Here is a 12,628-nt window from a genome sequence, read left to right on the forward strand (position 1 = left end):
ACATTTGTGCTGAATGTAGACTGCAAGTTTTTTTCTTCTATATTTCAAAGTCAAATATCGCACAATGAAGTTCATACTCATACTCCATTTAATTTCACAACTTTCAAGTACAAATACAACAAAGAAAAAAAAACCTGTCAGTTATACAACATGAAATCTGCTGTTAAAAGATTAAAAGCAAATTATAGTCAGTGACTCAATAAGGCTCCAATAAGGCGCACGGGATTACAAGGCGCACTGTTGATGAATGGGTCTGTTTTCATACATATAGCGCACGGGATTATAAGGCACATTAAGCGAAACAAAACAGTCAGATAAGTTAAACTTTACTCAACTCATTCTTCTTGCTTCCTCCACTTCCGTGCCATTGTTTGATTAATGATGAATGCGCCTTATAGTGCGGAAAATACGGTATATCAAAATAACACAGCTCACAGTTACCTACTTTTAGCTACAGTTTTGTGACTAACATTAATCCAAGCAAAACAATAATCCTGAACTACAAGAGTGTTTGTTCATAAATAAGCACAAAGCACTCTTTCTGTGTTATGTATATGCCTCACATTTTCGAGTAACTCAGAAACAATGCATCATATAATCTAATGTGATGGTACAATTTATAATATGCTAAGATATGGTATATATAACAATCATTGTCTGTGATGAAAGAAAATAAATGTAAGTTTTTCAGATTCTTTGATTTACTTTATAAACAGTTTAACTGTCTATTGTCCTTCCTCTGCTTTTGGCTGTGGCTCCTCTTCTGTTTGAGTTGGTGGGACACCCTCTAAGAAGGTACAGAAGTACTTTGGTGTGTTTAAGTCAGGCTTCCTTAACAACAAATAGCATTTTGGAAAGTAGTAGGCTGCCAACAGTCCAAAGTTGCTTGCTAGGCTGAAATAAACATGGACAATTGACCTGTTCTTGTTAGCTGAACTATTGTTTCCTATGTAGATTGGAATAAAGATCACCCAAATGACACAGTAGGTCAGGGTGGAAAAGGTGATGTCCCTGGCTAAGTTATACTGATGAAGAGGCTTCACTGCCATGAAGGTGCACATGAAGGATGCAAGGGCCATTACACCATTGAAACCCTGCATTAAGGCAAATCCAATCAAAGGTGAAACAGGACACGATAGGAATGATTCTACAAAGTCTATTGTCATATTTGCCACATATCCAGACAATGAAGGTCCTTCTTGAACAAACCAGCCACAGAAACCAGCCTGCACAGCGCAGCAGATCAGCACAAACAGCCAGCTCACAGGGCCCCTTAACAAATGCAGGTGAGAGGCAGCCATCTCTGGGAACTCTGTTACATAGAGTATCTGTTTGAAAGGTAAGGTTATACATCTTGATTATAATGTATACTTTTTATTTTATCCTACAATAAATGATTTATTCTGTCCTAAAATTCTTAAGTTTGGCATCAATACATATAATTCCCATTTAAAAAGCTTCTGAAATTTCTAGAGAAATTTAAACTAGAAAACCGGTCAAGCTGCAATTTACATTTATCTGTCCAAGCAGGTATGTGAGCTGATAGAGAGACTATGACAAAACAAACTGAAATCTGAAATACAGACACATTACACAAAAAAGCTGAATATATTATAACAGAGGTTCTGGGCCAGCATCCAAAATCAAATGTTGCAAATAAAGTACAATTTCATAAGTGTGGATCCTTCTTTCAGAAACAAAGAGAAAATTTGATGTGATTTTGGGGTAAATTTCTTGAAATTGTATATATAGAAAAGACAATTCATGTTTTTTTTTATTAATGTCAGTGTATTATAAATATTAATAGTACCTGGACAGTCACAAACTCAGCTCAAGTATGATTTTGCTGTAATACCAATCTGACCCATCAAGTAAGAGTTTATGAGGCCTCATATTTTCACCACCTTCACTACCTCTATGTCTTGCATCTTCGCTTTTTTACCCACCTGCATCTAATTCACACACATATATTCTGATTGTTTCTGTAGACATTTACTTAAAAAACATTGTAAAACCTCTTGTAGACAAACAAACAAAAAAAGCTATCTGGACTCCATGGATAATTTTAGATTAATCTCCAAGCTTTCTTTTCTTTCATCTCTTTTTGAATTTTTTTTTTTTTTAGAAAAGCTTAATCCTAAACAAACCTAATGACATTCACATGCTCAACACACTCTATGACTGTATCCAATATATTAAATCATGGATGTCCCACAACTTCCTTAAGCTAAATAGAGACTGAAGTAGTCATTGCTAACCATTGCACAATAAACACCGATCAGGCAAAACATTATGACTACTAACAGGTTCTGATAGAAAAGTGTCAGAATACACAGTGCTTCACAATTTTTTGCATCTGGGCCTGCAGCTGCAGATCAGTCAGGGTAAACTTGCTGAGCTCTGTCCACTGCTGAAAGCACCAACAATGGGCACATGAACTGGACCATGGAGCAATAGGAAAAGGTGGTGTGGTCTGAATAACATTTTCTTTTACATCTTGTGGATGCCCAGGACCATGTGTGTTACTTACATGGGTATCATCTGGCACCAGGATACACTATGGGAAAAAAAGCAGCCCGGTGGAGACAAGGCAATGCTCTGCTGATCCCGTCATCCATGTGGATGTTACGTTGACACCTAGCTAAATATTGCTGCAGACCATATACATGGAAGCAATATTCCAAGATGACTGTGGCCTCTTTCAGCAGGATAGCGCATACTGCCACAAAGCAAATGTGGTTCAGGAGTGGCTTGAGAAGTCTCAATCTAAGTGAGTTCGAAGGAAATGTTGCTAACATCTTGGTGCTAGATACCACTGCTCTAGTGGAGTCCATGCCTCCATGGGTTAACCCTGCTTTGGCAGTACAGTGGTCCCTCGTCATAATGCAGTTCACCTCTCCTGGCCTCGCTGTTTCGCTGATTTTTTAAAATAATAAATAATAATAGATTGCATTTATTCTCTGGCAGCTGCTCTATTCCCATGTTCTGGACCTGAAAACACGCTTTGATCTTTGTTTTCTTTCTATAATATTGGACTTATTTTTCTAGGAAGGTTTGAACTTTGAGAGTGTGAAAAGTGTGAAAAGGGTCATGCCTGTCTGAGAAAAGTGTATTAGGTGTGTAGTGAGGGGTTTAACTGCCTTAAAACATCTATAATAATTGTAAAAAATAAAGCTGGCTACTTTCATTTCACCTATCGCGGATTATTTGTAGAACATAACTCCCGCGATAAACGAGGGACCACTGTAAAAGGAGGACCAACATGATAGTGGGTAGGTGTCCATATTGTTATGCCTGATCATTGTATAATGTCTATAAGTGATATTTTTGTAGGTTCTAAGTAATTATTAGAATAACACAATTTCTTAATACAAACAGAAACATTACACACTTTTAATCTGCTTTACAATCCCAGCTGGGAAATTTCAATTTTTTTTCTCTCACTAAAGCTGATTCTGTAGTTTCTCTACACTGCCATCGGGAGGCGGCATTTCACCAGTCTTAACTCACCTGTAGTGAGAATAAAAGGATAATGGAGAGGTTGAGCGTCTGGAAAATGGAGGTGAAGGGCAGCTGAAGACGACACACCACATCCCCTGGCGCCCCCAGGAAAAGCAGCAGACTGAGACATGCTCCCATCAGGCCGAACACAGCCACAAAACTGAAGGGACCCCCCGAGGCCGTTACCAGGGGGGTTCCTCGGTGCATCAGGAACATGACACCCACTGACCCCTGACATATCAGCAGGAGCGTACCAACCAGCATCATTATCACAGCATCCTGGCTGTGCCACTCAAAAAACTTAAAGATGGGGTCAGTGCAGTTTGTGCTGCGATGCTGGGACCACTGACGATTGGGACACTTAGTACACTGGGTGTCGTCTGTGAGTGAGAAAGCACAAAAATATGGCTTGATTAAAAAATATGCTATTTCATAATAATCAGATTAACTCAATACTGTATTTTATGTATGATTTACTGAATCTGTAAACCTCAAATGTATGGTGTATTGCAAAGAAGCAGTTAAAAAGATCAATATCATCTGTGTTTTAAATCTATAGTTATCATTAGTTAATGTTTTGGATTAGGTTTTTACAGGGGTTTTGTGTGGAATTATCTCTTGGTTGCATATTGTGACTCTTTGAAGCTACAACTACCACAATATATTAAAACTAGCTGTATGTTATTCTATGAACTAGAGATGCTAGACTATAGAATTTTATTAAGGAGGGGAAAGGCTCTTTTTACATTGCCTGGTTTTATGTCATATAAAATTACCTGCTAGCTTAAAAAAATAAAAAAAATATACATATAGAAAATTCCCCTCTCGCCCTTACGAGCGGTCTGTATTCTTCAAGCTCATCTACCAGAGGCCTGGGAGCTTGAGGGTCCTGTGCAGTATGTTAGCTGTTCCTAGGACTGCGCTCTTCTAGGCAGAGATCTTGGATGTTGTTCCTGGGATCTGCTGGAGCCACTCGCCTAGCTTGAGGGTCACTGCACCAAGTAGTCCAATTACCACTGGGACCACTGTTACCTTAACCCTCCACATTTTCTTCAGCTCTTCTCTGAGCCCTTGGTACTTCTCCAGCTTCTTGTGTTCCTTCTTCCTGATGTTGCGGTCATTCGGTATCGCTACGTTGATCACTACGGCCGTCTTCTTCCGCTTGTCTACCACCACTATGTCCGGTTGGTTAGCCACCACCATTTTGTCTGTCTGTATCTGGAAGTCCTACAGCATCTTAGCTCGGTCATTCTCCACCAACCTAGGAGGCGTCTCCCATTTTGACCTCGAGACTTCCAGGCCGTACTTGGCACAGATGTTTCTGTATACTATGCCAGCCACTTGGTTATGGTGTTTCATGTATGCCCTGCCCACTAGCATCTTGCACCTTGCTGTTATTTGCTGGATTGTCTCAAGGGCATTTTACACAGCCTTCACCTGGGCAGCCCATATCACGATAAGTCAGCTTTTATGGATCTTGTGCTTAGAGATTGCTCCTGGGCTGCCATGATTACATGATTAGTGCCTCTGTGCTGTCTTTCAGTCCAGCTTTGTCAAGCCACTGGTAGAATACACACACACATATATATATATATAACACATAAATCCTTTTTTATTCTCTTGACAAGGATGCAAATAAGCAAATAAGGTCACATATCTCAGATAAGAGTGGCCGAACACATTACCCTTATTTGCCTGGTAGGTGCCTGCCAAACAGTCAATACAGTCAAAGCAGCAGGAATGGAAGCCTTTGACTCTGTGGACCTGGCCTTTACCACAATTTGCTGAACAAGTGGATGTAGGAACCTGCAAAAGTTGTTTAAAAAAAAAAGGAAAGAAAAAAGAGAGAACAAAAAAACACAGTATCTCAAATTCCATGATGATTGGGATAAACTGGATGACAAATCTTTTACATAATATAACTTACTATAAAAGACTTTGACAGACTGGGTCAGCTAAACCCCAGAACCCTTAATTAAATATCAGAAGAAATTGAGTGGACGCAGATGTAAATATTTAAGTACCCATTCTATTATAGCTTGCTAATAAGGATGTAATAATAAATAACAGAGATAATAATAAGATGGGAAACGGAAGGTAATAATATAGAAATAGGAAGTTATTTAATTAGCATAATATACAATTACCAAATAATATGGATTATCACTATTACAATGACATGTAGAGAAATATTACACTGAAATATATGGAATAATACATTGATTAAAAAAATACTACAACCTGCTAGCAATAAAATACTAACACTTGTGCATTAGAATTATTATTATTTATTTATTTTTTTACATATGTGTAATAATGAAAACTCAGGGCTGCAAAATAAAAATGGCTTCTTTCTTTATTATTTTGTCTTTATAATCTATTAAAGCAAACTTCACCATGATAATTACCTTGAAGACTTCTTCATTCCTGTGGATGATTTTAACATCCATGGTGATGCAAAAAATGACAGCCTCAACATGGCATTTGATCTGTTATTGGACTCAACTGGCTTCTCTCAAAATATTTATAAGATAAAATCCATAAAACTAGAACATCTTACTCTTCAGCCCTGTAGCCAGGCTGACAAAAATTCAGAGCTCTGTTGAGTCAGCCAGTCCGCATCACTACAGGCGCAGCACCAATTCGCCTGTTCATCTCCCACTTCATTCTCCCCTAACTCTTAAACAAGGCCCCAAGATACTTAAAGTCTTCCACTTGGGGTATGAACTCTTTCCTGAGCCGGAGTGGGTATGCCACCTTTTTCTGGCTTCACACTCCACTGCAAACTGCTCCAGAGTGAGCTAGAGGCAGTCACCTGATGAAGCCAACAGAGTCAGAACACCTGCAAAAAGCAGACATGAGATTCTCACACCATCCAAGTGGAAGTCTTCCGCCACTTGGCTACGCCTGGAAATTCTATCCATAAAAATTATGAACAGAATCGGTAATACACACACACTGGACTTTCTGGACTTTGTTTTTGCACAACACTGGTCACTATATTCTTCATTTCCGGTAATACTTGTACAGCTGCTGTTATTGTGTATATATATTTATATTTAGATTTCTTCATACATTCTTATATAGTTCTATATTGTGTATTGTGTATTTTGTTGTACAGTTATTTTATTTTCAACTTTAATTTATATATTTTATCTTATTCTTCCCAGTTAAATTTACCCTTCATTCTAATTTGTGTTGTACAGTTATTTCATTTTTAACCTTAATTTATATTTTATTCCTTCCTAGTTAAATTTACCCTTTTTAATTTTTCTTTTTAATTTTTCATATTTATTTCCTATCTTATTCATAGCCTTTCCTTTTTTTGTTTTCTTTGGGTCACGAGCAGTTGTCCAAGCATTTCACTGCATATCGTACTGTGTATGACTGTGTACGTGACAAATAAAAATTTGAATTTAATAAAGGGCAGCCCTGAATTCCACCAGGGCTGCCCCCTGGAAATGAGTCCGACTTATTCCCAGCTATGTGGACCAAGTTCTTGCAATTGTATAAAGCACTCGTAGCAGTGGGCCAGACACCCCTTACTCCTGAACCACCTCCCACAGGACACTGCGAGGGACAGGGTTGAATGCCTATTCCAAGTCCACAAAAGACACTGGTTGGGCAAACTCACATGATCCCACGAGTATCTTCAAAAGACTAAAGTGCCGGTCGAGTGTTCCACAACCGGGACGAAAACCACATTTTTCCTCCTGTATCCGAGCTTGAACTAACAGATGGCAGCACCCTGGCATAGATTTGGCCAGGGAGGCTGAGGAGTGTGATCCCCCTATAGTTGAAGCACAGCCCCCCCCGGTCCCCTTTATCAAAAATGGGAACCACCACCCCAGTCTGCCAATCCAGAGGTACCGCCCCTGATCTCAATGCAACATTGTATTTCACAATTACACTGACAGCTGCTCTTTGCTAATTCTCTTGAACAGGGGGATCAGGTGTGGAAGAGGAACGCTTTCTTAGATCATGAGGCATATGGTTCTCCTACATTTGATATTTGCATCTCTATTTGATACATCAGCATTCTGTTACTCTTGTAACAGAATGCTGATGCTGATGCTTGTTCGACTATAGTTTTTGTTCATGTTTGAGGAGAAACACATTAGGACAACTGTAAATCTGACTTAGACTTATGCCTATAGTTCTTTGGTTAATCATATATTTTCATTATGGAAAAAATAACAGTTGTGGTGTGAAGGTGTGAAAATCGAGACAGACCTACAACATCCAGAGCGCAGAGGAACTTAGGGCAAAACTCGTCCACCAGGTCTGCCCAGCATCCTCCCTTGCCACCTGATCAAACTCACCACATTGAAAATTAATGGGTAATAACTTGCTATTTCCAGATTGTTCTCTTCTGTTTCCACCGCAATATTACTGAGCTGTGATATAATGTGCAACCAATATTTTACCTAATTACAAATGTTACCTCTGCTGTATGCCATTCAAAGTGGTTCATGGAGATGTGCAGTTCTTGCTCAGAATATTCTCCCACAGTTCTGATATCCACTTGAGATGAGTTTGTCCAGACCCACTGAATGACATCGTATCCTATGTTCGGGTTGCCATATTGGTCGAATTCCAGATGTGTGCTATTTATGTTAATAGAAGTCTTCCTTAAAGCTTCCAACAGCTGCAAAATGTAATGATTGTTGGTATTATTGATAAGTTTGATTCTAAATTGTGTACAGTGGTCTTTATAATAGAAAAAAATGAAATCACCTTCCAGGGATAGATTTTGCTTCTAGATCCCCACTGACAGGCAGTTAAATTGCACTCCAGCAGGTTATGCAGTGCCTGTGCTACACTATAGACAGCGGCATACACACTGAAAGCTGATGTCTGCACTGCAGGTGCTTCTACCAGGGTAATATTATCTGGTGACAAGTTCCAGCATTGTGGGCAGGGATTGTTAGCATTGTAAAGATTTGTGGCTGGAGTGGATGTCTTTATCCGCTCTTCACTGAGTTTCTTGAAAAGCTCCATTGCGTAATCGGTGAACAGGCCGAGGGTGTCTGTTTTGTCAATGAATGCAATGATTGTACCAACTGTTTCAATGTTGGGCAGAGAAGTCACATGAGCATCGATGGCCCAGCTTGTGGTGCCAATCCATACAGCTGTTAAATTACTCCTGATAACCTGGAATAAATTGGATTTGTTTACCAGTACTGAACAAACACTAATAGAAATGAATACATTTCTGAGTTACTTTAAATCTCTGTTTCACCAACCTCTTTAAAAAAGATTTCACTTTGCTCTGGGAGAGAAAACACCACTACCACTCTGACATTGGTCATTTGGATATTGTGAATGATGGTTTTGACCATTGGCACAGGGTCAGTGTAAACTGGAATCAGACCCTGATAGGCCACACAGATAGATGTGTTGTCTGCAAATTTGGTGAACATCTGCACACCTTCTTGCCCGTACTCCTCGTCACTGCCCACAATTGCCACCCAGTTCCAGCCAAATTCCTCTATTAGCTTTATTATGACATCCACTTGCCATTTGTCACTGGGCACCGTACGAAAGAATGACGGGTAGGAAACATCATCACTGAATTTGTCACTGGTGGCTCCATAGCTAATCTGGTGTGACAATTAAAAACAGAAAATAAGTGTTAGTTACCTTTGCTTATTGTTGACATATAAGACTTGATATATTTTTATCAATTAAAAAAATGACAATAATATTAATTAAAGACTGATTTTGTTTTTTATGACACATGTGACATAACCATACGGATCAAGATTTTGATTACTGCACATTATTTAATGCATATGTGCAGCAAGAGAAAATATCCAGCAAATTATAAAAAATATGTGTATTCAAACCTGTGGCATCAGAAAGAATCCCAGGAGTTTTCCAATGACTGACACCATTTTTGAGGTATAAGGACCAATCACTGCAGCTATGCTGGTCTCATAGGTGGTGTAATTACACCGCACAGATAGTTCTTTGCTGGATTTTTCGGTGAGGAAGGACAGAGTGGGCTTTACAATAATGGCCGACTGGCTGCATGTGTCATAGATTTCATAACCTAACTTGATGCCAGGGAGGAGAGTCTGGTTTCCGTTGATTTCATCCACTGCATATTTCATGGCTATTGCAAGTCCCAGTCCAAGATCATTTACTCTGTTGAGTCCCAAGTAGAAAAAAATAAAAAACTTTTTTAGTCAGGGTCAGTATACACAGTGGTTTAGAATCTGAAATGTTAGATATAAAAATATATATTAGATTAAAAAACTTGATATAATGAGTATAAGGAAATGTGAAATTAATGCAATAGAGGTGGGAGATCATGTTATAAGAATAATAACAGTAGAATTGTGATCTTTGGAACAATTAAAATGAAGAAAAAATATCTATTATAGGAGGCAGCAAATGCATTGATGAGACGTAATATTATATCCAGTCGGAAGTAACTTAATAAAGTACAGAAGGAAATAAATGCAAAATATTAGTTATACAATACAACAATTTTTGGTTAAAACATATTCAAAAAGAGTGTGCTGTTATATGTAACGTACGAGGGGAAATTATTACAGTAACAAAACATACGTTGGAGATAATATCAAATACTTGAATGAAAAGAAAATAATTTGGATTTAAAAAGTATATAAATACAATTAATCTATTGCATATAATGCACAACTAACAAAACTCATAACTGAGGAAGCAATTAAATTAGATATACAAAGGAGTAACAAGGATTGTGGGAAATGATGGATACGGTAATGAATGTTTTTACAACACCTTTAAGTTAATTTATGTCCAGAGTTTTAAGTTGATATTTCGGTAAGAAGAATGCTTGACATGAAATTATTATTATGTTTGTCATACCAAAGCAAGACAAGGACCATATTGAGTGCAGTACTTATTTCTATTTCTTATTTACTTAACACAAATAATTAACAGCAATCATAGCAGACATTTTAAAAAAATAACCCCACATTTATAAAATTATATACCGTGATACTAGTTTTGATCATTAAGTACCTGTGCTGTTTATAAGTCTGGGGAAACCTGCAGTCAGATAATGAAACATTTCTCCCATGCAAAACATTTTGAACTGAATCCTAATGTATCATCACCCAATGTAATGCATCCAGGTATTTCCTTACTTGGATTATTGAGCATACATAAAGACAAAACTTCACCAGTATTAATGAATAAGTTGAAAAACATAGCACTTTGCTACTGTTTTTTAAATAATTAATTTATAACCATGACAATTTAAGAAGAGAAAATATATTTCAATGAAAATGCACTCAAAAGTAATACATAAATAAAGCTGAGAAGAAAATTCCATTCAAGTGAAACACATTTGCTGACTTAAAACATGAAGGATTTGTACATTTTATAACATAATGAATAAAGAAGCAATTCCACCCGGATTTATAAGCAGATATCTTAGATATTGTCTTCTGATACTTTAATTCTTTAGCTAAAACAGGACTGGTAAGATTTTGGAAGATCTTCACTGAAATGGATTCCTTTGAAAATACTTCTACTTTTCCCCTCCTGAATCTCAGTTTTGTAAAGAGTCCTTCATAACCATCCTTACCTGTCACAGGTTATCGGGTTTGGCTCTGTTATGTCACTGACGTTGCTGTTGAGGTCGTTAATGGGAAAGAGCCCGCCAAGCATAATGTCCCCAGGTAAACTGAAGAGGTTGGCAGAAATGTTGCTGAACCATTCAGGAAAACTCTCACTAAAGCTCACTCTAAAGAAACAGCACAAAACCAGTAGAGGTAAACATAAAGCCATGATGCCAATAAGCAGGAGACTGAACCCAGAAAGTTTCAGTGTGCTTTCATGTCAGTGCATCATGTTTTTATGCAGATGGTTTCATGCAAATTCAGTCCTCATGTCCACCTTCTCCTGACCACCCAACCTGACACTTTAGAGCAAATGGTAAACAAAACAGAAAATTTACATGTGTGGTATGAACAGATATGAACTTTTTAAAATTATTGAATAAAACCTTTTTCATCATAATGAAAAGACAAAAAAAAAAAAAATGCAAACTCTGGTGTATGAAGATTGAATGGCACAGTCTCATTTAATGACCTTAATGGTTTTCACATAATTAGGACACTGCATTTAATTAACATGTACCTAGAGGTAAATACTTTGCACATGTTATGCATGTTTGTGTGTATGCTGTGTCAGTTGTGTTCATCTTTCCGGAGAATTTTCCTGCCATTTGTTTGTGGCTTGAAATTTGCTTCTCTTTGGTGTCTGCCATGAGATGAGCAATTCCTTTCCGCCTACTTACCCAGAGTAATCCTTGCATATCGAATGTTAGTTTTTGGAAGGTTTTCACTTCACTGACTTTATAACATAACTTTTGTGATAAATTATACTTATTTTACCCTATTATTGATGCAATTCTGAGCCACTGAAGAGCATTAATAGGTGTTTGTCCTGAAATTGGTTGATAATAACCTTTATATTGAGATGTGTTTTCATGGAGCTTTGTACTCACCACACTATTGGCTTTGCATGTTTTTGCATCCAATGTTGCTAAAACCAACTGAAATATTAGCTCTCATGACATCTACATAATTCTGAAGTGCACATGTATTATCTACAGGTGGGTGAAAAGTTTAATACCCATATGTAACGTCATGGTAATTTAATGTGTTCTTTAAATTGTTCTTGTGGAATAATTGCACAGCATACATGTTAATGACAAAGGAACTCGGTAAGGATCTAACAAGGAGAATTATACATTTCCACAAATTAGGAAGGTCTCTTGGAGCCATTTCTAAACAAATGCAAATTTCAAAATTTATCAGTTCCACTTTGCCAAAGTCAGAAAGAAGGCTCAAACTGTCAGCCACAGATGGGAGGAAACTGGTTAGGGTATTAAGGAACAACCCAGGAACCACCAAGACTCAAGCCTGCCATGAACTAGAAATTGTTGGAACAGCAGCTTAACTGTCCACAGTGAAATGGGTTTTACAACACCATGGATGGTAAAGGTGCCAACCAAGAAGGAAACCTCTGCTCCAAAACTCACATCTTCATTCTCAAATGAAGTGTATACACATAGAAGCCAAATGCTTTCTGGAGAAAAGGTTTTTGGTCAGACAAGACAAAGATT

At 37.8% G+C, this 12,628-nt stretch overlaps 1 protein-coding gene across 1 annotated transcript; it reads right to left on the reverse strand.

The window, feature by feature from the left end:
• Nucleotides 1–95: 95 nt before the first annotated feature.
• On the reverse strand, nt 96–11,326 carry LOC120746803 (taste receptor type 1 member 3-like). Its single transcript, XM_040052303.1, has 8 exons — nt 11,084–11,326; nt 9,351–9,651; nt 8,748–9,104; nt 8,239–8,655; nt 7,946–8,149; nt 5,187–5,307; nt 3,511–3,881; nt 96–1,328 (listed from the first exon to the last, which is right to left on the reverse strand). The coding sequence occupies exons 1-8, from the start codon at nt 11,284–11,286 to the stop codon at nt 726–728; spliced, it is 2,577 nt and encodes an 858-aa protein (XP_039908237.1). The 5' UTR covers nt 11,287–11,326; the 3' UTR covers nt 96–725.
• Between the last annotated feature and the right edge of the window lie 1,302 nt (nt 11,327–12,628).

The sequence above is a fragment of the Simochromis diagramma genome, unplaced genomic scaffold, assembly GCF_900408965.1.
Source record: "Simochromis diagramma unplaced genomic scaffold, fSimDia1.1 OVJJ01000389.1, whole genome shotgun sequence".
Classification (NCBI taxonomy): Eukaryota; Metazoa; Chordata; class Actinopteri; order Cichliformes; family Cichlidae; genus Simochromis; species Simochromis diagramma.

What these genes read in the sequence shown, in the direction of transcription:
- LOC120746803 (XM_040052303.1), bottom strand. Translation starts at nt 11,286, where the DNA reads ATGGCTTTATGTTTACCTCTACTGGTTTTGTGCTGTTTCTTTAGAGTG. An exon ending in TTGAATGGCATACAGCAGAG is followed by an intron (nt 5,308 to 7,945) that starts GTAACATTTGTA and finishes CAACTTTTGCAG; the next exon opens with GTTCCTACATCCACTTGTTC. An exon ending in CACCTACCAGGCAAATAAGG is followed by an intron (nt 3,882 to 5,186) that starts GTAATGTGTTCG and finishes TCTCACTCACAG; the next exon opens with ACGACACCCAGTGTACTAAG.